This window comes from Fringilla coelebs, assembly GCF_963513975.1.
Source record: "Fringilla coelebs genome assembly, chromosome: Z".
Classification (NCBI taxonomy): domain Eukaryota; kingdom Metazoa; phylum Chordata; class Aves; order Passeriformes; family Fringillidae; genus Fringilla; species Fringilla coelebs.
In genome coordinates this window covers 65,261,646-65,287,547 of record NC_140031.1, presented here as the reverse complement: position 1 = coordinate 65,287,547, position 25,902 = coordinate 65,261,646, and the positions used below count along the sequence as shown (strand labels likewise).

Genomic DNA, 25,902 nt, shown 5'->3' with positions numbered 1-25,902 from the left:
TCAGTAGTTTTCATGCTAGGACTAGGGAGAGACTGTCATATGAGTTGTTGGGAGGAGAGGAATTTTAGTCCCAAAAACTCCACCTTGTTTTCCCAGCTACCAGCCAAGCTTTTGGGACAGCTTAAATACTGGAGGTTTCTAATTGGAACACTGTTTCAAAGACATCTACCAACATGTGATACAGCAGGGGTCTTACACCAATTCTCCAATTTGTGTTTAAAGCTATTGGAAACAAGTCTGTGCAACTGCACGTGTTCAGATGTTGTTATGCTGTGTGACAGTCTAGTGCAGGTTTCCTGAAATAGCAGCCTCATCCTCCTCCAAAATCCTCCATTGTCTGCCTAAGGCCATTCAAAGAACATTATCCTATTGCAAGCTTAGACTGTATCTACTTCAGTTATCATTGTTGTGCCAGCAATGGCTGTCACGGTGTTGCTTGAATATCCCTGAAAGCCCAGGGAACACTTACACCTCTTTGAGTCATGCTTTTAATTCTGAGTACATGAGCCCACCAAAGGCTTGCCCTGGCCCTGCTGGCTCAATTTGCAAAGTTCATTTAGATTTCTGCCTGCCATTCCTGCATGGTTTCAATTGCACAGCAATTACAAGGCTCTGGATGCCTCAAGAAGTACTGCCTGAGTTTCTCCACCTCTGCAGCTGTGAACATCAGTATGTTGGGACCTTCATTCTTCCTCCTTGTTAAGAGGAACTTTCTTGCTAAATTCCAAACCTGGGTGCAGAAGCAGGAACTGATCTTGGATTTTTCATGTTTGGAGCCTGGAATATCACTGTTGGACACTTTTTCAAACACATGTTTTGAAACAAAAGAACTTATCTTGAACTGAACACAAACTTTCATACCATATGAAGCATGAATATCTGTAAGGTTTGGATCCAAAAGAGTGCCAATTTTGATTCAATATGAAGAGTTCATGCTTTTGTAATTTTTCAGCTCCCAAATCGCAGCCAAAAAGCACATACAACAATTTTCATAACCCTTAGTGCATCCACAAAATTTTTTTTTTTTTTTTTGTCAGGAAACCACCACATATTACCAAGCCCAAAGGACCTTCTGTTCAGACATAGGGCATCCTGAGTACATCCTCTTACTGAGTAGCTCTGTCCTGTGATATTCACTTCATATCATTTTTGGACATTTGAGCATTCCTATGATTCCTGGACTTCTAATAATTTCTGAGAAGTGGCTATGAGCTCCCAGGAGACTTTCTCTCCTTCCACAAATTTGACCTGGCACAAGGATCCAATGGATCACAAAAACTGTCAGGCAACAGTATGCTGGACTGTAAGAAGAGCTAAATTATACTTCTGACTTTCTTCAAAGACCTGGTGAGAGGAAACTTCATTCCTTTGGGATCCAAAATGTGTTGGTCCCTGTGAAAGATATTTAACTGGTTTTACTTCAACCTTTTTCCTTCCTGCCACTGCGGGATGAAACAAGGCTTGTGTTTTACCAAGTATTGGAAGGGCCCAGATTTCTACTGGAGGAGAGACATTGAAAGGCAGCAGGCAGCCTCCAGCTTTCCTTGTGTTAGACATAAATAAAATTACTCCCAAATGGGAGGTTTACACAGCTGCAAATGAGTTTTTACTGGTGTACAAGCAGTGGTTTCCTTACATATAAGTGGTCTGACGGGCCATGGGCAGGAAGGCTGGACCCACAGAAAAATGTGCTTCCCTCCAGCTCTGAGAAGTTGTTTGTCTGTATCAGTTCCAGCTGAATGGCATGCATCCCTTCTGACTAGAAAGGCTTCCCGGGAAAAAGGATGATACCTGTGTTTCTAAGGGTATCTTACCCAAGGTGGGAGCAATCTTTTCCCACTGCTTTAGAAGGCTTTTCTCTGCAGGTCTAAAATCTACTGTCCTACACGATTGTGGAGAACCGACTGTTCCTTTTTTCTTAGCTGTAGCCTTTTATACAACTGGGGACTGTTTTTTAAGAAAAGAGATTACTCAAAAACAGACAGGAGGAACCTCAGCCTTTCCTCAAAGGAAAGACTTTTCCCAGTGTATTCCAGGTGAGACATCTGTTTAGAACAACATGGCATAAGGTTATGCAAGAGAGGGCTCATCCTAATGGATGTACACCTCCTTCTGTCTGGAAGTCTTGACACATTGTGCAGCCTTTGTTAAGCTGAGGTAGTGGCCCATCCCCATGAATTCACCAGGTGTCTGCTCTCCACAGAAGTAGGACTTTCCCTGCCTCCTTGGTGAATTCTAGTCCTCTCATCCTGAATAGAAATGTCTTTAGTTTTAAGATGGTGCTCAAACACATTTACAGGCACCTGACCATGGCTTACTCACTGGCTTAATATTTTTACACCTATTAGTGGAAATACTGACGTGTCTTCTACATCTGTTAAAGCCTCCACAGAGAATCCTCCTCAAGAAATCGTACATTTCATTAGTGAGCTACTAAAACAAACTATTTGTCTTTTAAATACATTTGCCACCACCTTCTCACTGTCTTGTCTAGGCCCTCACTGTAAGACACAAAATATCTATTATGTCATTTCCTCATCAGTCAAGAGTTGTGACAGCCATTACCTTCCTTCTGACTCTGCCACAGAGGAAACTGCTGTATGACAGAGTTCCCTCTTGACAAAGTCACACTGGCTGGTTTTTTGTCTCCTCTAGTTGTGCAGATAAACAGGTTTGTTTCTGTATTTTCTTAGAAACCAAACTTTCAAAACCATCTATTGTAGAATTCTCCAGATCTTTTTTTTTTCCTATTTTGTTAAAAGCATCATTACACCTACTTTTTCCCAGACTTCCAAAACCTCAGAAGATCCTCCATTAGCTGTCAGAAACAGCCATTGAGAGTTTAGAGGTTACTTTACACAACCCTCTAAAAACTCCATTTCTTCAGTACTTTTCTTGATATTCTTGCTCTTCCCTATATGATAAACAGAAAATATTCACTGCTTTTCATGTTCCCAACTTAACCTCGTGTTTGATCTTGAGTTTTCTGACTTTCTACTTTTTACTTGTTCATGGTATTTTTATACACTTCGTCAATAGTTTCGCCACACACACACACATTTTCTGCCTGTCTTTCTCTTGTTTAAGATTAACAGGAAGACATAATTTACAAAATGGCCTGTTTTTCCCAGTTTGAAACTTTCACTTCATGGTCTCATTCACCTGAGCTCTCTTCCACCTCCATTTCTCTGCTGGTTCTTGCTGTTGCCTCCAGTCAAAGTCAAAGAAAACTGCCTCTTGCTCTTTCTGCCACCCTTTGTACACAGAAAACTGCTGCAACATGTGGAGCCTTGCTGAGCAGCCTGCAACCTGAAGCGCTGCCATCCCTGCTAAAATTTTCTGTTGCCACCCAGCCCCGTGCTTGGGACAGTCCTGCCCGTCGCTCCCAAAAAGGCTTCACGCACCCCATCCTGGAGGCCTGGAGCAGCCCCCACCATGCCAGATCTGAGCAGCTCCTTGTTCCTCTGCTAGAACATTGCTGGGGAAGGCAGTGTGGCCCACATCACCTCCTCCAAGTCTTCTTGGGCAATAATTCTATTCTAATATCCTGGCTGAGAATTGCCACAACAAGCCGCCTTCATCCCAGGCTGGATGGAACCACTCCTGGGAGAAGTGACAATACTCACAGACACAGGCAGCCTGGGCCCTTAGACCCTTACTCTTTGGCCAGGTGAGGCTTGCTTATTTTCCAGCAATATATAGAAGGGATTCGCCCTTGTTCTCCAATAATGAAACCTCCTGTGCATTGTTTAGTTCTTCTGATGTAGCACTTTGCCTCCCAGCATCACACTGACCCAAATCTGCTGTTTGCAGTGTTGTGACTTCATTGATGTGAAACAACTCCTGTTCCTCAGAGCCATAATTCTCCCCCTCTCTCCATGATGAGGGAAATTTTTCTACCTTCCCAGATTGCCTGCTTGTTTTGTTTTGTTTGGTGTTTGTTTTTCATTTTCCCTGCAGGGCTTCTCACATTTCCTCAGAGTGCTTCAATTCAGCAGCCCTGAACAGAAGCTCTCCAGGCTCCTTCCCATATGGATGCCACTCAGAAGCATGCTTCCTGTCATGGCTCTTACTAGCAAGAAGCAAAGACCATAGACCTTGCCAGTTCAGTTCAAACCCTGGACTAAAGCATTCAGGATTGGTGCTTCCCTTAGAGAACAACCCCGACAGGAGCTGCTATAGAGCTATGCAGTGGTAGAGAGAGTCCTAAAAGAGCAGTGTTACCTCAGTATTTCTATTTTGGCCAATGAATTCTTTTGTGAAGAATGCACTTCCTGCTATTGCTGGGAGCTGGGAGAGCAGAAATAATAAGATGGTCACCTTGTTAGCCAAGGATTAGGCCCAAGTAGTATATATTTAATTAGACTTTAAAGAGCTTATTTCAGTGTTAGGAGATGCACTCCTTCCCCATTGCTGCTGCCTCAACAGAATTGTTTCAGTAAGTGTTCTGTCTATCAAGAGACAGGAGAGTGTTTTCAGACATTGTGAGCACTCAGTTTTTGTTGGCAGTTAGATTAAGAAGAGGAAAGTTGACCCAAAGCTCTTGTAGAGCTCATCTAATCTCTTTGGTTGAGAAGATCTGTCCTCCCACAGACTCACCTTCAGCATTATAAAGGAATATATCTTCCCGATGACAAGCTCTCTTTGCAGGGATACCTCAAACTTGGTTAATCCAGAAGCAGCATCTTCAGTTACAAAATTTTAAGAGACGCATGAGAAATTAGAGCGCTGCTTGCACATCTTTGGACTACTACTTACCCACAAGATCCAGGGCATTCACAATGAGCATTAGTGAAGACGACGTGGAGAAGTTTCTTGATGGCAACCCTGCTTTTGCCAAGCAGTATTTTGAGAAGAAACTAAAAGCAGAGTCCTGGGATAACAATGAGAGTGAAATACTTTTTGAGTTGATCCAAGACATGCAAGAAAGCATCAACATGGAGAAAGTGGTTTTCAAGACCTTGAGAAGAATCAGGTCCCTCATTCACGCTGACCGCTGTAGTCTCTTCATGTACAGGCAGAGAAATGGCACTCCTGAGCTGGCAACAAGGCTTTTCAACATCCAAGAGGGAAGTACTCTGGAGGAATGCCTGGTTGCCCCAGACTGTGAGATTGTCTATCCACTGGACATAGGCATTGTGGGCCACGTTGCTCAGACCAAGAAAACCATGAACATCAAGGATGTCCGTGAGGTATGTTTGCCATTTATTTATTATCTGGGTAGAGAGAGGCTCACAGGGGTCAAAAGGCAGCAGCACCCACAGCACTTGGTCAAAGCCCTTGTGGGGTAGTAGCTGTGTACTGGAAACAAGTTGCAAGTCTGAAAGTTCTTTCCAATTTCATTAATGGGGTGAGGTGTAACTAAGCACATTGATTACACAAGATCTTAATTCCTGTAAACAGTGCACTGCTACACATTGCCTGTCTAAAAAAAAAAAAAAAAAAAATCATCACATCTAGTCCAGCAGGGAAGAGCGAAGTTGTCAGATCTGCAATGAATGCACGTGGAATTTTCCACTCAGTTTTACGCTCTATGAGTAAGTGGCAGAGACAGAAATTCTTTACAGTGAGTCCAAAGAGGGCTTTCCACGTCACAAGAACTTTGAAAATGTTTGCTGTGTTGAAGGTTTAGCTAAGGGCATTTAGAGGCATCACTATCAAACGGAGGGAGTGGACCCCAGAGCAGTTAACTGCAAGCTGTGTACGGGAGATCTTCGTCAGAAGCAGCAAGAGACAATCTTGGACTAAAAAAACTCTTCCAGCAAAAACTGCAATCTGCAATTTCAGGAGGGACCTGAGGGGTTTTAATGTTTTATGCTTATGCTTTCATGACAGTATTTATTCCCCATACTTCTGGTTCAATCATGTAAACCTGGATGCAAGAATAACAATCTGCTTATTCTAATCATAGGTACAAAACTAAAATCCGTGTGACCCAAATATGGCATTTGGGATTACTCCATCTATTGTTTGCTGGTTACAAAGAGACCATCTGTTTATTCATTCATTTGTTGCTCAGTGAAGGCATATCTCAACCCTTCAGCAAATCTTTCCTTGTCTTCCACAGAACACACTGAGACACTGTTTTGGTTCTGCAGCCTGGGTTCTTTTTTGCTGGAACATATATGGTGTTGGGGGAAGCATCAGAATGTCACTTAAGGTTTTTTGGTTTCTGATGTTTCTTGAAATACAGGGGGGGATTTCAGATCTGTGAGCCGTGTGCTATGCTCCAATTCTGGTGCTTTTAGACATTGCCATAATACAATTCCTTCGAAGAACACCCAGAGACTAAATTCTTGATCTAGTCCATTTGGCAGAAAAGGCCAACAATGGGGAAGGCATGGGGAGAAGATTCATTAAGGAGTGATCATTCTTTCTGGTGCAACCCTCTGGATATGATCAGAGTTGTGTGGTTTTCCCCAGCCCAAACAGAATGACTTATGGATGACAATTTATTTATTTATGAGCAGGGACATCCCTGCACTCCCCTAAGGCAGGTGATAATGGTATCAATAAGGCCCCTGTGCAGGTGAAGTGAATGGCCATCTGCTTTCCCTGGACTATTCTTTCTGTACTTTTTAAGAGAAACTAGGGGTAGATGAGGCAAGCTGACAACAAGCTTCACGGTAAAAGCAGAAGGAAAACGAGGGTGTGTGACCTTGCCATTGAGTGCACCAGTGTGTACCCTGTTGCTATGCAGTGCTACCTGGCTGTACCCACTCTGCAGTGCTAACAAGTCAGAGGAAAGGATGGAGGTACCATGAAGAATGCCATTGATCTGAGAAAAACCAGTGGAGAGCCCCCTTGTTCTGAGAGAGCTGGACATGTTAAAGCTTATGATTGGCAAGGTCTTCACAGAAAGTTGCAAGCACACATGTTGCAGTTAAAAGACACACCTTCTGCTCTTGATATTAGCTTTACCATCTGTGCATGGTCCAATTTTCTGCTAACTCATTTCTTTTCCTCAGTAATTTTTAAGCAAAATGTTCTTTAGGCAGCTTACTTTAAGGGGCTGTGCTTGGACTTGGTTTCAAGACCCGTTGTAAAAAATGCTTATTTGTAAATTCTCTATTAAACAGTGTGCCCAGTTCAGCCCATTTGTTGATGAGCTCACCGACTACACTACAAAAAACATCCTTGCAACACCCATCTTGAATGGCAAAGACTTGGTTGCTGTCATTGTGGCTATAAATAAGCTGAATGGCCCACACTTCACCAGCTCTGATGAAACAGTAAGTGGTCAGTAGCTGAATTCCTATCAAAGAGCTTTACTTTTGTCATGTAGCAGAGATCCTTTCACCCTAGTGATACCTGCTTTAGTGAAGCTCCACTGGTGTGAGTTTCCCTTAAGGGCACTCACACACCCATAGAAGAGGCTTATAATGAGAATGTTTATCACAGATCTTTCAGGGAAGGTACAGTGGGATAAGCCTCATGTCATGGCAGTAGAAAGCAAAGCATTTATCCTGGGAAATTACCTTGATGCTTGTAAAGCAGTGTTAGGAAATACGGTACATATGAAGCTGCTACTGCATTCAATTCAACCTCACAATTTGCCTTTTCAGCTTTTTCTGAAGTATCTGAATTTTGCATCCTTGAACTTGAAAATTTATCACTTGAGTTATCTTCACAACTGTGAGACTCGAAGAGGCCAGGTAAGAGTGAAAATGCAGACTGGCTATCTCAAAATCAAATTAATACATTCTTCTGATTTAAAGGGTGAATCTGATCTTCTTCTGAGATTTGTCCCTGAAGAGCAGAAAAAAAGAGATGCCCTCAACTGCTTTCAGATACTGCTTCTTTCCCAGAGTCCTTCATAAGCCTCTATTTCTTCTGATATTGGCAAAACTGCAGGACCTCATGCAGTGGCACCAGTTTCAGCAGGACTGACCTCTAGGTGTTTTATTGAATTGAGGCTGTGAAACACTCTTGGATCATTTCATCATTCAGACAGCAGCATCAAGAGACTTTCTGAAACACTGAAGAATGTGGTATTTTCCCCCCATCTGCTCATTAAAAGTGCTACTGAACTTCCTCTTAGACCCAGTAAAATTGTTGTCATATGCATGTTTTATTGGCCTCCATCAGTAGAGAAGAACACATATTAGGGGTTTAGGATATTCTGGATTGAAATTCTGGCACCATACTTTCCCATTAGTTGTGTTACAGTAGGACTGTCAGATTTATTGGCATGGATGTGAATCCTTGCAATTACTTTCTGCAGCAGGCAGTAGTTGTCACTCAAGAGGACATGGAATTGCATCTGTGCTTCATGGCAGCCATGCTCTATTCTCCAATGGGATAGCCATGGAGAGAGAAAAGATGCCTATCTTAGAGAAATGGATGCAGAATGAAGGTTAATTTTGGAGCTTTTGGATGGCACTTGTACTTTCTAATAATTTATTATGCTTTGACTAATTTTTTCATTTATCAAAAATATGAATGTTGGTCCAGTAACAACAGCAATGATGAACAGTTAACTAAAGTAGAACTAGCAAAGATGTTTTTCTGTTGAGAGCTTAGCAGTAGGACTAGTCAGGGTAAGAAAGGGGCATTAAAAGGAATATAAAGTGGAGGCCCATAAGGTGGGGGGCCTAATGCTTCTGGTCTGGGACTGGACCCAGGAGTCCTGTGTTCATGTATTACTGCTGTCTGAGCAGGTCCCACACAAAGGGAGGAAAGCAGGAAGGAGATGCAGGACATACTGCTCTACTTCTGCCAATAGCTCAGTTGTCAAACTTCTGACACTCACAGGTCTTTAGGGCTGTGTGAAAGTTATTATAGTTCATTGTGTTAGAATTTAAAGTGCTGAAGTACAGAGTGAGCAAATTACATTCTCAGAAATGGTCTAGGATTTTAATACTGCAGATCCCAACAGCAAAGACTGGATGATACTGTGGGTAAAATGGCTTGTGCAAAGACAGGTCAGTCTGCTTGTGCTCAGATACGGTGTAGAAGTCCTATTAGAAGACCATATAATAAATTTTTACCAACTTCTTTACATCAGTCCTTAGATATATTTCAGCTCTTTCTCTCAGTCCTTCTCACTGGGCTCATGGCTTTCAGTACTTATTGCATGCTGTAAAGTGCCAAAAAGCTAAACTGCTGCTCGTGTTTATCTAATGGTTGGTATGACAACACCATTCTCCTATTTGAGGGATGCCAGCACTGAACAACTCAGACTTCATACAAGTGTCAGAGTTGTCCCAGTTTACGGATTAGAAACAGAGACCAGTGCAGCTCAGAATTGCTCACAAAACATCTCCTAGTGCCCAGTGAAGAGGCGAGACACAGTTATTCCAGCTGTGGCCATGTAACAGTATTTCTTGTTCAAAGCACAGGTCCAGTCTGCTTCAAGTTGCAGCTTCAGTGCTTCAGAAGCATGGCTCCTCATATGTCCTGGGCTCAGAAAGCCAGACACACACCTGGGATACAGGCACAAATGCATTAACTAAGCCAAGCGAGAGTGGAGATGAATTCCTTACCATTTCAGAGCAGTATTTGTGTAACCTCTGGTTTTACAAATGAAAAAGCCTAATAGCAACAGCTTTCTTAAATCTGTAGAATTACCAGAAGATGGGGAAAAGTATCATAGGCTGATGCACACACAAAACAGCTGCTCAAACACTTTGAGGAAAGTGTAAACTCAGATATTTCAAACACCAGCCTCTGGAATTTGCAATGCTTTTGGTGTTAACTGGTTTTGGATGCAACATTTTACTAACGAGTACAAAATTTAAGTGGGGACAGGTCTTTGCCTGACACTACTGCTTTTTTTGTGCTGTATTGGTAACACTTGACTCCTACATAACACTGTGATGACCTGACTCTTTCTCCCTAGTACTTCCCAGTGGTGTAGGCTTCCTGCCCTTTTCAGGAACTGTAACCCAACATTTGGGAAGCCCACCTCTCCAAGAAAGGCATACATTTTGATTTTATCCTGCAGGTGCTGTTGTGGTCAGCTAATAAGGTCTTTGAGGAACTGACAGACATTGAGAGGCAGTTCCACAAGGCTTTTTACACGGTGAGGGCATACCTGAACTGTGACCGATACTCAGTCGGTCTCCTGGACATGACAAAGCAGAAGGTGAGTACTCACACCTGTGCTGTGCCTCTTTCTCCTTGCTGCCATCCACTGAGGGGTGATGCATGCAAATGAGATTTACTGAGGCAGTAGAAGTGGGAGCTAACCTTCAGCCACTATTCCTACATTGCTTGGCATTTTTTTACAGTGCAAAGATTAGGATAATGAGTTAATTAAATCAGAGGAAAGGGGAAGAGCTTATCCCTGAAACAGGACAGTTGGAGGCTGGGAAGACAGAGGAGGGGAAGAGGTGTCTGACTTTGGCAATCCTGGTCAAAGTCTGCAGCAAAAACAAAACCTCACAAAGTCTGTGGGTATCAGAAGTATAGTGAGACACCTGTGGAACCATCAGCAAAAAAAGGTCTGTTTATAGACAGTACACCCTTGCCTGCAGTGCCTGGAGATCTGGAGAAATCTGAGGTTTCAATATTAGCAGAGAAAAGAGTTCGTCCATATCACAAAGTCACTTGTGATCAAACTGCCACCTTCCTCAAGGACTCATTCATGCTCATGATATCCAGGTTTTTAGATGAAACTTGGCTTCAGGAAAACAAGCTGACAGAATTGAAGTTGCCTCTGATTTGGTCTGATGGTTTGCACCTTTGGCAAACTTTATGTGGGGGTTACACAGCACCCTTGCCAGTGGAGCTCTCTTTGTCCCATGGCCAGGCTGACTGCCTTGCTGACAGAGCTCTTGCAGCATATTGTCTTGTGGAGAGGTATATTAAATGATCATTATCGTAAGCTAAAGACACTTTGACCAACATTATAATGTAGCATAAGAAAAAAGAGAAAAATAAATATTGTACTTCTTCAATCTGGCAAGTAGTAGGTCAGGCAATAGTCACAGTGAAGAAAATTCAGAACACAAAACCATTGTCAGCAGTTTGCTCTGAGTACAGCCAGTGCTCACTGTTCACTGAATGAATCAGCACTCTTTGTATAGGCTGTATAAGGCAGCCATATAAATGCACCTGACACTTCCAGATTTGGATATCTGGGTATCATTCTGCTGCCTAATATTGAATTAGTTTTATTATTTCATGCCTTGTTTATACAACACCGAAACCAGCACGGCAGAGGAATGGTTACATTGAGGCTTGAGACAGAAATTCACTTTTCTACTCTAAACATACGTTTTTAATTTTAAATCCAGGAGTTTTTTGACCTGTGGCCAGTCCTGTTGGGAGAAGTACCTCCCTACTCAGGACCTCGAACCCCGGATGGCAGGGTACGTGAAAACAAGATTTCTTTAACTCTCTCCTCTCTAGATGGATTGCCTCACCACTCATTTTAACACCCCTCTTTTTTTCACTCGTAGGAAATAGTCTTTTACAAGGTCATTGATTACATATTACATGGAAAAGAAGACATTAAAGTCATCCCGTAAGTGCCCAGTCCATAAATGCTAGGTACTGACACCGGGTGTAGCTGAAAACACGGCTCCCCACGTTCTAAAGACATCCATGCGGAGAAATGTGAAGGGCTGATAGAGCATTGAGAGTCAGAATGTAAATTGGGGCTTCAGCTCACATTTCTGTGGGATCAAGATTTCCTCAAGAGTATTGGGATCCTGACTTGGAAGTCAGGCTCCAAAATTCACTGCAACCAGTGATTCTTTTCACAGATGGAGAAATAATCTGCTTTGATTGCCTGCGGTTTTCTGCTGTCCTTGCCAGGTAGAGGCATCACTCTCCTCCATGCCTTCCCTGTGTCAGGAAAGCCTCATCCAGATGCTCTTGTGCTGAGGTTTCCTTGCTTTTCTCCACTCCTTCTATCACTGACCCCATCTTAAGGCGACCTCTGCCCCTTTCTCCCATCCTGACACGCTGGGACTCCCTCTTTCAAGCAACTGCTCTCTCTTCTTGCCACTGCATTTTTCAGAGGAGCCCTGGGCAGCTTAGGCAAATATGACACAGTAGAGGTTCCCCCAGTTCTGGTAACACTGCTTTACACTGGAGTATGTGCTGCAAAAAAGGGCCCCATTTCTTGGGAACAGCAGTGTCAAAGTTCAGGCTGGCAGGCATCCTTGTCCAGGAATCTCCTTTTATCTTTCTCTGGCTTGGAGGTCTGGGACATGGCCTTCACTTCTAGGACTGAATTTTTATAAAGTCTCTGCAAACCGATATTTTATCAGTTGTTTTGTTTTGAATCCTTGAAGGGAAAGTATTTACTTATGTGGAAATTTTTTGCTTGTGCACATGGATCCTTTGAAAGTAACAGAACCATTTATGGACTGGGGTTCCAGGTCTAAACCTGGATTATACAATCAGTGGAATACTTCAGCTCCATAGCCTTTTTTCAGTAAACATCTACATTTAATTTCCCTTATACATTTTTCTTTCATTAGAAATCCTACCCCGGATCACTGGGCACTAGTTACTGGACTGCCAGCCTATGTGGCTGAAAGTGGATTTGTAAGTACTTAACCTGGGATTCCTCAAGTCTTTCTGAGATGGATAATACTCATGCTGCTTTCTCAGCAATTCAGTCCTTTGTTTTGGCAGTTAAACTTCTCATTGCCCATATTGTAATACTTTTCCTTCTGTGTGATCCCCTAGATTTGCAACATTATGAATGCTGCTGCAGATGAGATGTTTAACTTTCAGGTATTGTGAAAATTTGCAATTCTATCAAGGATTCAACTGTATTTTTTTGCAGAAATGTAATGTATAGTCAATATTAGGCATATAAATACTTCTTTTGCCTGTAGTCTGAATGTAAAATTAGAGTGCTCATGTATTTACATGAGCATAATACCTAAAAAAATATTAAGTTTATGATGTCTTTCTGCTTGCTGTTGTTTCAAGGAAGGTCCTCTAGATGAATCAGGATGGACTATCAAAAACGTTCTTTCCATGCCAATAGTGAATAAAAGGGAAGAAATTGTTGGTGTTGTCACATTTTATAACAGAAAAGATGGGAAACCATTTGATGAACAGGATGAAACCCTCATGGAGGTATAGTTTCTTGCTGGAAGAAATTCATATATTTGAAGAGGTCACTATTTTTCCATGGACACCTGCAAAGCATCCCGAGTGTTATGCAGCTAAGTGGATATCTTTGTTGCTTAGAGAGGTGTTAAACATCAGCTTGAACATTTTGAAAGCACCTGTTTGACATACTGGGGGAGTTTGGTGTGAGAAACCCAACTATGTTCTCGTGATTTTTTTCAGCATTCTTGGATTGTACTCCTAGCCATGAGCATCTACTGTGTGCCAACACAACCACTCTGACCTGTATTCACATACCTGCCAGCTGGCTCTCACTGGCTGGGCAAGTCCCACAAAGAAATGACACAGAAATTATCTATGTAGCTAGGATAAAAAGGGAGGCCAGCTATTAAATCTACCAACAGTGGCTGTGATTAAAGACCTTGCTCCTTAGAAATGTTCCTATGCTAGTTTCAATGAAATATAAATATTTCACTCTTGGCACCTGTTATCAATAGGGACATTTCCTGAAATAGACTTTTTGAATCAAACAAAGAGACCATGGGGGAAAAAATCAGTTTGAATTGGCCACTGGACAGCAAACAAGTTGAAAGCAAGCACAGGATATGAATAAATACATGTGAAAGGTGATGAGGCCCCTTTGCTCTCCTTTGATGTGAGACCTCCTGATCTGCTGTCACCATCATGACAGAAACCTTCCCACAGGTGTGGAGACACCTGCAGAAACACAGAAATAATTTTCTGTACTCTGAACTAGACAGAGGGTCCTTCAACCTCCACAGAATCGATGCTCTCAAGGCCTGGGCAGATTCAACAGCAGGGGAGCTGCTTTGATGAGGAGCAAGTCACAGTTGGGAGCAAAGATTCAGTTGCTCATTGCTAGAATTTTGGAAGAAGTCAAGCTTGTGTTTCTTTAAAAATGTGTCATGTTTCTGTGTCTTTGAGGAGCAAATGTTATGGCTATTTCTCTGTTTCCTTCTCTTCCCCTTACCAAGTCCTTGACACAGTTCCTGGGTTGGTCTGTACTCAACACAGACACATATGATAAGATGAACAAGCTGGAGAACCGTAAGGACATTGCCCAGGACATGGTGCTCTACCACGTGAAATGTGACAAGGATGAGATCCAGGAAATTCTGGTAATGCCTCGCAATGTGGAGCTCACACCCAAGTGTACTGGCCTGGCCCATGACTTTTGGCACACAGGTCTCCCATTCCACAGAGATGCTTCCAGCCACCCTGATGTGGCGGCAGCACCTGGGCCCTAGTAACTGCACAGGGGCAGAACGAGTCTTTTGGTTCTGTGGTCTGGCCTCCTCCTTGGCATGCTGTGCCACCATGTTCTTTCTGACTTCCTCCACAAAGCCAGCCTTGGAGGTGCTACTCAGGGCAGGGCTGTAGGAGTGGAACAGAAACTGATTTATTCCTCAAAACCTCCTTTGTGCTGAGGATGTGAATGTAGAGGACCCAGCTGTGACATTGGCTCTAGGGGTACATTTGCAAGTGAGGGAAAGACAAAGCAAAATCAAGGAGAGGGAGAACACTACCAGGAAAAATGTGTTGAAAGACAAGAAATTGAAGTAAGGTCCAGGAAAGAAGCACAATTTGGATATGAGAGCTGCCCTAGATTGCCCCAAAGCTGCCCAGTGAAAAGTCCAGGGGGGGTTCAGTTTTCTCCTTAACACACTCATGCTTTTTGCAGCCAACACGAGAAAAGCTGGGGAAGGAGCCAAGTGAGTGTGATGAAGAGGAGCTGGCAAGCATTCTGGTAAGAACAATGCACTGCTGGAAAGAACAGTCCTGGCAAGCAAATACTGCCTCCATGGATGTAGGGAAGAGCTCCCAGTGTTGGCGTGCTGTTACCTGGCAAAGGGTGAAGGCACAGCATACCCTGACCTCCTTTGCTGCCTGAGTTTGAGATTATCATTAGTATGTGTCAGCACGTGCCTTCCACAGCTCCTGGGAAGTCCCTGCCCTCTTCCTCTTTATCTCAAGGGCTTCAAAGTCCATTTGGAAACACATCAGCCACCTTGGCTTGTTTTTCAGAGTAATTAAGGAGGGCTGTAAGTCTTCCCCCGTTTTTGAGTCTTCAAACTATATAAAATCAAATGCTTAACAGGAAACAAACAATATTTCCTGCACAAAACTGCCCTCCATCTTCCTCCACTATTGAGGTTATAATGAAAAGCTTCATTTCAGTCTATTTATGTGCTATGTGCCAAAAAAAAAGCAGCATCAGACTGATACATTTTTATTCAGCAAAGTTTAGTAATGACATAAGCGGCACAGCAATAAACCAGCTCACCTCTCTTACAGAAAGAAGAGCTCCCGGGGCCCACTAAGTTTGAAATCTATGAGTTCAGGTTCTCTGATTTTGACTGCACTGAGCTAGAGCTGGTGAAGTGTGGCATTCAGATGTACTACGAGCTTGGCGTGGTGAAAAAGTTCCAGATCCCACAGGAGGTATGAGCTGGCAAGAGCTATGTTCGGCTGTCTTGGATGTACGGCAGAGTCGCCCATGCTGCAGTGCCACAGCTGGCACCGCAGCTCACAGAACAGCCCCAGGACTGGGCTCAGGGGGCTTGCAAGGAGGGGGTCGTGTGTGCTGAGCCCTCTCACCCCGCCGAGGGCAGGGAACAGTCTCTCACGGGGGATTGGAGCGTCTCTTCTGCTCCCTTCTGCTCCTCACTGCCCGGCGCAGATGCGGGTTTGCCCGAGGTCCGTGCGGGTGAGCGGCGGACTCTGCGATGTCCGCACGTTCTGTACCCAGAGCCGCTCACAGCAGCAGGGCAAACAGCTCCGGGCACAGGGAGAGCCCACCTGTCTGCCCCTCTCCTTTGACAGAGTACCTAACCTGCAGCTTTCAGCCAAGATTTGCTGAAACACGCTCTGGCAAGCCCCTTTGTTTCCAATCCCCGCGCAAACACGGATGTGCCCTCATTTGGCGCAGCTGGCACCAGCCTGTCGACAGGAATGGTGTGACCCTGTGGGAACAAGGACCCCATAAGCCCTGACTTGCGAACTCGCGACTTTTGCAGTTCAAAACCCGGTAGGAATTGTGAAACTGGCATTTCAGCAGCTCTGCGCCTCCCAAAGGGATTTCCCTGCACATCACGCGAAGTCGATTTCCATCTAGTGGGATCTGGGAGTAACTGCAGGAAGAGTTTCCACCCTGGAAAGGCAGGATGGCAATCAGGAGGGAAGTAAATGGGAATTACCTCTGTGCTTCTTACACGCAGAATGTCAGTGTCAAAAATATCAAATATATCTAGTCCGGAACAACTAACCTCTGGAAGAGGTGTGAATAGCAGTGATTTTTATATTTGAGACTTTAAGAAATTAATACTCATTAATAAATAATTGGCTCTTTAATGAGAAAACTGCATAGCTACAAGAGAGAGTACACATGGAGAAGTAGGCTGCAGGGGAAAGAACAGTTTTCTATTTAATGCTCTATATTGTAGTTCTTTAGGTGATGTAAATGTCATTCTCCTATACATCTAGGGATCTTGAAGAGAGACATGAGTATTAATAAATCACAAGAAAAAGAGCAAATCTTCTAAGTGATAAACTGGATAAACAGAAACAAACAGTAAGATGAAATAGCTTTTCCTCCAGGCAGTGCTGATTCTTGTTTACCCCAGAGGCATCTCTGTGATTTTTTTATATTTACAAAAAAAAAAAAAAAAAAAAAAAGAGAGAGAGAAATATTAGAAAACAGCTATATTTTAGTGTCCACTTTAGCTCTCTACTAGGCTTTACTCTATCAGCATTGTCAGGGTAGCCTGATGATAGATGCACCTTCTGATCCCTTTGTGGGCCTACCTCTGCAGAGCTAGTTTGAACCTCATCCATGATTTCTGTACATGACCCTAATTGCAAGAGTAACAGGCAGCAGCTTCCTCACCCACACTAACATCCTCTTCCCCACTGCAGGTTCTGGTAAGGTTTGTGTACTCTGTCAGCAAAGGCTACCGGAAGATAACTTACCACAACTGGCGTCATGGCTTCAATGTTGCACAGACCATGTTCACACTCCTGATGGTAAGGTACCACCACCCTGGGTAATTCTGAGGCACAGCTATACTTACAGCAGGTCTTCTGTCACACCTGAGAAATATGCAGGGCTCCCTTTCAACCCTGGTGCAGGAAAAAGTTTTGTCCCTCCTGGCACAGATCCTGCTACACGAGGTCTCCATTTTCCTGAAGTGACAGTCACTGTGCATTGAAGGAAGCTTTGGTCAGTATTGGCCAATGAATGGAGAGCTTTAATTCTCATAGATACAGATGTGCATGGTGTTGAAGAGATTCCAGATTAAATCCTTCTGCAAGAGTAGAGGAGAGAGACTACAGGACTTCCACTGTTCCAGTAGATTCTGACCAGACTGAAGTCAGCAAAACAAACTCATGTTTTGCATTTCCATCCAGAACAGACACAGGTGTGGACAATCTTTTGGATGATTCAGCTTGACAACCACATTGCCCAGAAAGATGCAGAGCCTTTTCACAGAGTACTTTGTGTCCAGTGACTGCGAGGGGTACTTATGAAAGCCTGGGTGAATCCCAGGGCCAAGGCCACTCCATAGCAGTGGGTAGCCAACCCTGTTCTGTTTATGTGTTTTCAAACACATAAACAGTACAGATGCACCTGCCTGGGTCTGAAATATTTTGTTTCCAGCTGATTCCCCATTTTAACCTGAGTCAGCCATGCACTGTGTTTCAATTCACAAATATTTTCAGTTCTCCTGGACAGTCCCAGGACATCCCCAGCACAGAGCAGTCACCGCTCAGTACCTGTTCCTGTCAGAGATGCTAACATATAGAATATAAATTCTCTCCCTCAGACTGGCAAACTGAAGCGTTACTACACTGACCTTGAAGCCCTTGCAATGGTAACTGCGGCTCTGTGCCATGATATTGATCACAGGGGAACCAACAACCTCTACCAAATGAAGTAAGCATTTTCTTACCACTTCAAACCATTTTCTGTTGCTCCTACTTGGAGTGGAATCAGGCTGTGATCCCAACAAACTCCAGTACAGCTCTGTTTAACACACAAGCGTGACAACCTTCTTTTACAAGTTTCCTTGCTTTTCAGCTTGCTGCAGTGTTTGGGCTTATGTTTTGGCCGGTGGGGACAATTTGCCATCCTCTCTGGGGCATTCTTTACCTCCTAGAAAACCTCCCTTACTTAAAGCAGAACTCTACATTCCCATTACACTGTGGAACAGGTGCAGAGCAGGCACTCAGTGTCCTCAGCATTACAGGAGACTTAGGATGCCAACAGAAGCCTCCTGGATGCATTTTTGCTGTATCTATGGAGAAAGCACAATGTTTGGCATTGCCCTCACTACCTACAGAAACAAAGCACCTACGAGAATGCTGCTCTCAGTAGGTAGTCATTAGCTACAGAAAAACAATTGCATAATTTTGTTGCCTAGTCAAGGCTCTGTTGCTCACTTAAAGTAGTCACAGCTCTTCTGCAATGCCTGCTGCCTATATCTTGTTATATATCCTGGAGCCTTGGAAAAACATTAAATAAAGTTGGTTTGTGTTTTTGATAGCAAAGGTGTTCTTTTCAATGTTCTGTCCAAGGATTGCAGGTGTCCTTGCTTTTTAGGTGGTGTCCAAGGATTGCAGGTTTTTCTGATCCTAGATATCAAGATGTAGTTATGCAGGAATTTAACAAACTTACTAAGCTTGAGTAATTACACTGCAGTCATAAACAATATTTGGAGTGAAATTTGTAGTTGGAAGACTGTTTTACAAAGTGTCCAAAGAGTTATAAGCAATGTCACAAGAGTCTTTCATTAGACTGAACTCATTAAATAATACTCATAAGCCTTTTAAAAAAATAGAACTTATATGTGTGACAGAAATGAATACAAAATTAGACACTTCTTTTCATTTCTAAGTGCTGCACTAATGCCTTCAATTTTTTTCCTTTATTTTTTCCTTCCTTTTTTCCTTTATGAAATAGATCTCAAAATCCTTTAGCCAAACTTCATGGATCCTCTATTTTAGAGAGACATCATCTGGAATTTGGGAAATTCTTGCTCTCTGAGGAGGTTGGTAATGAAGTATACCAGTAGTATGCAGTACTATACCAGTACTACCAGAAGTATACCAGTAGTATACCAGTATGCAGTATAAGGGCAAGAATAATTTCCTTTTAGGGAAGTTTTTCATTAACAACAGAGTTGTTGGCACAAGACCTTTCTCTGGCTTGGATGCCAAGAAACTGCATCTAATTTCCAAAGGACTCTAGGCTCACCCAGGACCAAAGCACATAGACTTGCTAAATGCATGTCTTGGTTTCTTCAGAAGCCACATTTTTATCCCCATAGGAATATGTTAAATACATTTTTCTCTCCTGTAACCCCTCTGATTGGGCCAAGGCTGAAATACTGCCACAGCTGGCTTTTACTTTCAGGAAAATTTCCATTGGGGTCAGGGGATGGGGTTTGGGTAGGCACTGTGTAACAAACTTCCCCTGTTCAGTGAATTAAAGGGAAACGGGACTACACGTGGTATACAGGTTCGCACCCCTTAGCACGTGAGAGGAGCAAGCTGAACTATTAAAAGAAAAAAAAAAGTAAACATATTTGAGAAAGGGAGGTGGCCAGGAACTCATAACAAGTTGGATTTTTCAATGCCCTGTCCTTTGCTTTCCAGTCACTGAATATATGTCAGAACCTCAACCGCAGGCAGCATGAGCATGTGATTCACCTGATGGAAATTGCCATTATAGCCACAGACCTGGCACTCTACTTCAAGTAAGTCCGTGACACACACCGTTACCAAAGGCAGAAAGCAGCTGGCACTTTACAAAGGCCCAATGTGATGCTTTACTCTGAAAGCCCCCACCAGTGCAGCAGTTCTCTTCACAGACACTGGCTCTGGGAGGCTGCCTTTAATACTCACCTCAGACCTCGTGGGAGAACTCAAATAATTCAAAAGAATTTTGAACTTCTACTCAATTAAATCATATATATGACTTTTTAACCCTCTATTGCCAACAACGCAGGGCTATTTGATCCCCTGTGGGAAGAAATGTCAGGATTTGGTTTGGTTTTATTTGCCTAGCATTTCAGATCTGAAAATACTCATAAATGACAAATGGACTGGCCAGGACTGTACTAACTTCTCTGTGAGAGCAGAATGACACAAGTAACAAGTAGTTCATTGTAGGTGAATGTCCAGCTGATAGTCTATTCCACACACAAGGGCCTAAAAAGCCAACATCTTGGAGTAGCTCCTGCTTTCTGGGACATGAGGCTGCAAGTCAAGGACATATAACTTCCTAATTAGCAAGGAGCTTTCCAAATGTGCTTTCAAAATACCGTGTCAAGACCAGAGACTGCTTCTGTGTTTTGCACTGCAGTAAAATGACACAAAATTTAAACAGTCCAAAAAAGAGGAAGGTTGGAATGAGGGAGGTTGGAATACCCAGAAGACTTACTCTAGAGATACAATATCTATATGGCACCATCTATCTATATACCACCACTAAGTAACATCCTCACCAGTTGGGAACAAACTGGCCCTTGCTCTCCTTGGTCCATGAACTACAAGCAAGGCTTGGATGAACTAAAACACAGGATTATTGATGACAGAACACATACAAAAGTCACTTTGTGATATGGCCTAACTCTTTTCTCTGCTAATATTGAAACCTCAGATTTCTCCAGGTCTCATGCCACTCCAGACAAGGGTGTATTGTGTATAAACCATTCATCAGAATTCCCTATATACATTTAGATTATATAAATAAGGTTAACAATGTCTGACTAAGTACATATAGCCAAGTAGCTTTAAAAATACTCCAGCTAGCTCTAGGTTTCTGCTTAATATTTAAGAAAAAAGATTTCTTGTACTGCAAACAAAGGTGTAAGCATTTCTCAGCTGACATAACTTGCAGTAGCTTGTACCTTCAAAGACCTGCTCATACCTCACCACTATACTCATTTTAAAGGCATTTACAATAGTTAAGGGAGCAGATGATGGTGCTTGGTTTTCTTGGGACATAAGGATCAGGACAGCAACTACTGGGAACCTTTTTGGCAGAGTTACCAATACCAGGATCAGCCACCTGTTCTTGACATATTTGTTTCCTTGTTTCATAGATTTTTCTCTTTTTTCTTCTTCTTTTTCTTTTTTTTTTTTTTTTTTTTTTTTTTTACCCTTCCTTCCCACCTCCCAAAGAAAGCGAACAATGTTTCAAAAGATCGTTGATGAGTCTAAGACGTATGACAGCGTGACTGCCTGGACTGAGTATCTGTCTCTGGAGACAACAAAGAAAGAGGTTGTCATGTGAGTAATCAGCTCTGGGGAAAGGTTAGTGATGTGAACACCTGGTGAGAGCTCCAGGATATGCTCTGTGCTGCAAAGTCAGCAAGTGATGCATTACTGGCTACTCAGACTTGATCTTCTGGAGAAGCAGGGAAAAAAAAACAGGGAAAAAAATTCTTAGTGTCCTGTTGGTCATATACTCCCAAAGAGATGCAGAATCCCTTCTGGTTATATATTCCTACCAGATCACCCTGTAGGCCACAAACAGGGGCATCCAATGCATTAGCTGTTCTTCCCAGTGGCAACTAACCTGAGTTGCACGATGCTGTTGCTGTGACCAGACAGAAACTTTGCAGAACGCCCTGCGCTGGTGATGAAGTGTTCTCACCACCTCACTGCAGACTGCACTGCTACACAGCCGTGGGGGAGCCAAAGGTGTTACTCCAAAGTCAAGCCCAAAAATCACTAAAGCAGCAAACAGCACCAGTAGCAAGTAGTTTCCCATCATAATTCCATTTTAATCAAGAGAGCAGCCTTTGATGAGTGTCCCAGTCAGAATCAAGGCTGTTACAGCAACACATCTATTAGTTCAGAAGGGGCCATGGCATACCTGATACAGTAGTGGGGTATGAGGGTCCTGAGCCTGAAAAAATAGGGAATAAATTAATTTCTTTCCTGTTTTTAGGGCCATGATGATGACTGCCTGTGACTTGTCAGCTATCACAAAGCCTTGGGAAGTCCAGAGTAAGGTAAGATGCTTGATATCCTGATGGATTTCTGTAGCTTAAGCTTCAAAGTAATGCAATTTCTAAGCTGCCTAGAAGCTAAATCAAAGTCTCCTACCAAAATTACCAAAAGGAATAGCTGTGGTTTTGATGTATTAATCGATCTTTCAAATTGTAGTTGTGAGTTCTGTACAAAATTCATGTTTACAAAAAAAAAACCAAAAAAACAAAAAAAACCCCAAACCAAAAAAAAAAAAAAAAAAAAAAAAAACCAAAACAAACCCCCCAGTTACATAGATTTTTTTTTGTGACAGTGAGATCTTTTTACATGTAGCATGTGCATAGGCTTTGTTATAGCAATACCTACCTGCAGTTTGCTCAGTTGTTCGATTTCCTTTAGGAGTTTATTCCTGAACTGTACTTGAGCAATTGCTAAATAATAAACACTAAAATTTGAAGGAGGGTAAAAGAAATAAAACCTACCTTCCTGTTCAGTATGAAGAAAGGACAACAGAAAAAAAAATAAAATAGACACTCACAAGGTGACTAGTTGGCAAACCTTTGAGGGGAATACATTGGAAATATTTCTCAATAGATAAGCAGTGGCCTTATGAGATTCAGTGCAAAGACTGTTGAGCTGTCACTAGAAATTCCATTGCCACAGCTGTCCTTCCCAGGAGGAACAGTGAGGCTGTGGTTGGACAAGAAGGAACAGAAGGATAAGAAGTGAGCTTTGATTCAGAATGGAGGCGTGAGGCGCATCAAGTAATGGGGCTGAAGTTGGTGCTAACTTTTCTTTTTTCCCTCTGTGTCAATGTAGGTAGCTCTCCTGGTAGCAGCTGAGTTCTGGGAGCAAGGAGATTTGGAAATAAGCGTCCTTCAGCAACAGCCCATTGTAAGTAAAATGCAAGAACCAGGCAGTTCACTTCAGACAACAAGTCTCAGCAGAGACTCACTATAAGCAGTGCTGCCCTGAGTGCTCTGTATCTGCTGAAATCACAGTGCTTGCCAAAATCCTTTAGAAAAGTATGTTCTGAGATAGTGAAGAGCATCCCTGACAGTGACAAGTGACTCTTGTCCAGCTGTCCATATAGTTAGATAGGTTCAGTGGCTGTGAACCATCAAGGGGTGATTCACCCAGGACATTTTGTGTAGATACCCTACAGAAAAGTTAAAAACTAAATAGATAAGTCACAGAAGAAAGAAGAGTTTCTAATAAAGAGAAAAACTGTCAGCACAGACTTCATAGAGTCATAGAATTACTAGTAAATGGAAGGGCATTTCTAACATTTTTTTTAAATAGATGAATTTGACATTGAAAGAGACAGGAGTCATTCCTTTAAGTGTCCTCCACCTGTGAGGTTTGGGGATTTTTAAAGCAGACTCTCATGCACCCCCTCTACCCACAGTGGCATCACAAACTATATAGTAATCAACAAGATCTTGTAAAACCATAATTTCTTCTTCAGTCATATTTTAGACAATTTAAAACCTCTTCAACACTTTATAGCATGAATGTTTTCTGGTATCTGTTTGAGAGGCACAAGGGAAATCTTGTTCTCCTGCCCATTCACAGACACTTGAAATGCTGTCTGAAATTTCTGCCAAAATGGCAAGGGAAATGAGCCCTCTTCATTCCTCTGCAACTGAGGAGGAGGGCAGCTGTGACGGATGGTCTTTAGGACAGCAAGACAGAACTGCCAGGCTGACACAATAAGGCAGTTTTGGGGAGAAAATAGAGGTGTGTTTTTCAATTCAGTGTTCTCACAAATCATGGTGAATTTGTGTCCTCCCACAGCCAATGATGGACCGAAGGAAAGCTGCTGAGCTTCCAAAGCTTCAAGTGGGTTTCATTGACTTTGTGTGTACATTTGTCTATAAGGTAAGCAAAGTGCACCCTAACACACCCCACCCTTATCAACAGGGGTTCAAATCCCAGCTGACTGAGTCCTGGTGAGGCAGCAGCACTCCTGGGGACAGGGACAGGTAGACAAGTGAAAATCTGCCCTTTTCTGGGGCATGGCAACAACCTGTCTCTTTCTGCCATTGATGCTTTCTGCAAAGCATCAGCTTTGGATGTGAGGGGTCAGGGTCTGTCCTGGGGTATGATGGACAAGCATTCCCTCTGCACTGCATTTGCACTGAGAGATGTGTTTTGATTAGGAGTTTTCCCGTTTCCATGAGGAAATTCAGCCTATGCTTGATGGGCTGCTGAACAACAGAAATGAGTGGAAGACCCGTGCTGATGAGTATGATGCAAAAATTAAAGCACTGGAGGAGGAGAAGAAAAAAGAGGAAGAGAGAATGGCTGCAAAGAGAGGTCAGAAAAAGTAATTAGCTTTTTATTCCTAACACAAAAACTTGCTTATGAACACTCTCACAGATTACAGCAAGTTTTGCTGACACAGCAGAGTAAGATTGGCTCCACTGGCAAGGGTGAAGGCACCTTGCCTTTAAACCTGATACCATGACGGGCCGTCAAGAAGGCCACCAGCTTAAAATCCCAAACACTATTATCTGAGAAACTAGTGAGAATGCATTCAGCATGAACTCCCATGCAGCTGGGGAAAGCAGAATATCATGTGTTATCCCTGGAAAACAGCAGGTAAACATCCCTTTGGCTGATCTGCTGTCTCACAGGTCATGAAGCAGAAGCTAAGAAAAGTTAAAACAAGGTCCTAAAGTCCTAGAAGAACATTTTAAGAAATAATGGTTCATCACACTTCTAGCCCAGATTAGGTACTACCTAGAAGCAAGCAGTAGTGGCAGTGCCCAGTATCAGTTTTTTCTCATTGAACATGGATTTCCTCTTCTGTGGGCCCAGCCTGTGCAGTACTGAAAACCATCAGCGGTAGTCATACTGGTCGAAAGTTTTTCTGATAGTCTGAGGATTTTTTTGACTCTCAAAAGTGCAGAAGCAGAAGGTTCTCTTGGCCTATCCCGAATGTCTGATCAAATACCTGCCACAACTGGGTGCCTTCACTCCACAGAGACTGTATATGAACTCTTATTTTGTTCTAAACTGTACCAAAATTCCAACAGCCCATGGTGTGGACATTGCTCAAATGACGCAGTTTAGAAAGTATTAGAGCTGTCTAGATGTTTTATCTCCATTTGATTCACAGTAGTTAACTTAAAATAGCAAAAGGAAGAGTTTTAACTATGATCTAGAAAATCTCTGAAGAATTATTTACTGAACAAGTAATTGATATTGAAGCAAGGAAAATTTCCACTAACTCTACAATACTCTTTCCAAGCAGCCTTACACGTACAGTTACTCTGCACAGCAGACAGCTCTATATAGGTTGCTATAGGTATGACCTAAGCTGATCATTGGATAAAAGTTCTAAAAATCTCCTGCAATGACTGAGAATGAAATTTATGACTGTGCATCTAATTCTATGTTTCTTTTTATATGACAGGTGAAATAACCTGTAATGGAGGAACAGCTCCAGCTTCCAAAACCTGTAGCATACTTTAGACCTATTCTCACTGAAATATATGCCACACAAAATGAGAACACCCATATAAAAACAACAACAACAACAACAAAACCCAAACCCAAACCAACCAACCAAAACCAACCAACCAACCAACCAACCAACCAAACAAACAAACCCAAACCCCCAAAACAACAACAACAACAACAAAAAAAAAAACTAAAAAACTAAAAAAAAAAAAAAAATAAAATAAAAAAAAAAATAATAAAAAAAAAAAGGTGTACAAATACATTCCTGATTGGACTATTCTGATAATTTATTAGGCTTGTGACCAACCAGGGAAGGGCTAGATCTTGTTTGCCTTAATTGCATCTCTTCCTGATGGTAGGGAGCCATTTTCATCCTGC

At 42.6% G+C, this 25,902-nt stretch overlaps 1 protein-coding gene across 1 annotated transcript; it reads left to right on the top strand.

Annotated features, from left to right (window-relative positions):
- Nucleotides 1–4,781: 4,781 nt before the first annotated feature.
- On the top strand, nucleotides 4,782–25,902 carry PDE6B (phosphodiesterase 6B; the record flags this gene model as incomplete). The annotated part of the gene is made up of 22 exons (XM_084225861.1): nucleotides 4,782–5,192; nucleotides 7,080–7,232; nucleotides 7,566–7,655; nucleotides 9,947–10,087; nucleotides 11,241–11,315; nucleotides 11,406–11,470; nucleotides 12,435–12,501; nucleotides 12,646–12,693; nucleotides 12,895–13,044; nucleotides 14,034–14,177; nucleotides 14,741–14,806; nucleotides 15,355–15,501; nucleotides 16,975–17,082; nucleotides 17,883–17,992; nucleotides 19,019–19,106; nucleotides 19,714–19,814; nucleotides 21,244–21,351; nucleotides 22,016–22,079; nucleotides 22,876–22,950; nucleotides 23,854–23,937; nucleotides 24,219–24,375; nucleotides 25,478–25,902. 22 exons carry the CDS (start codon nucleotides 4,782–4,784, stop codon nucleotides 25,534–25,536), a joined length of 2,511 nt encoding a protein of 836 aa, XP_084081987.1. The 3' UTR covers nucleotides 25,537–25,902.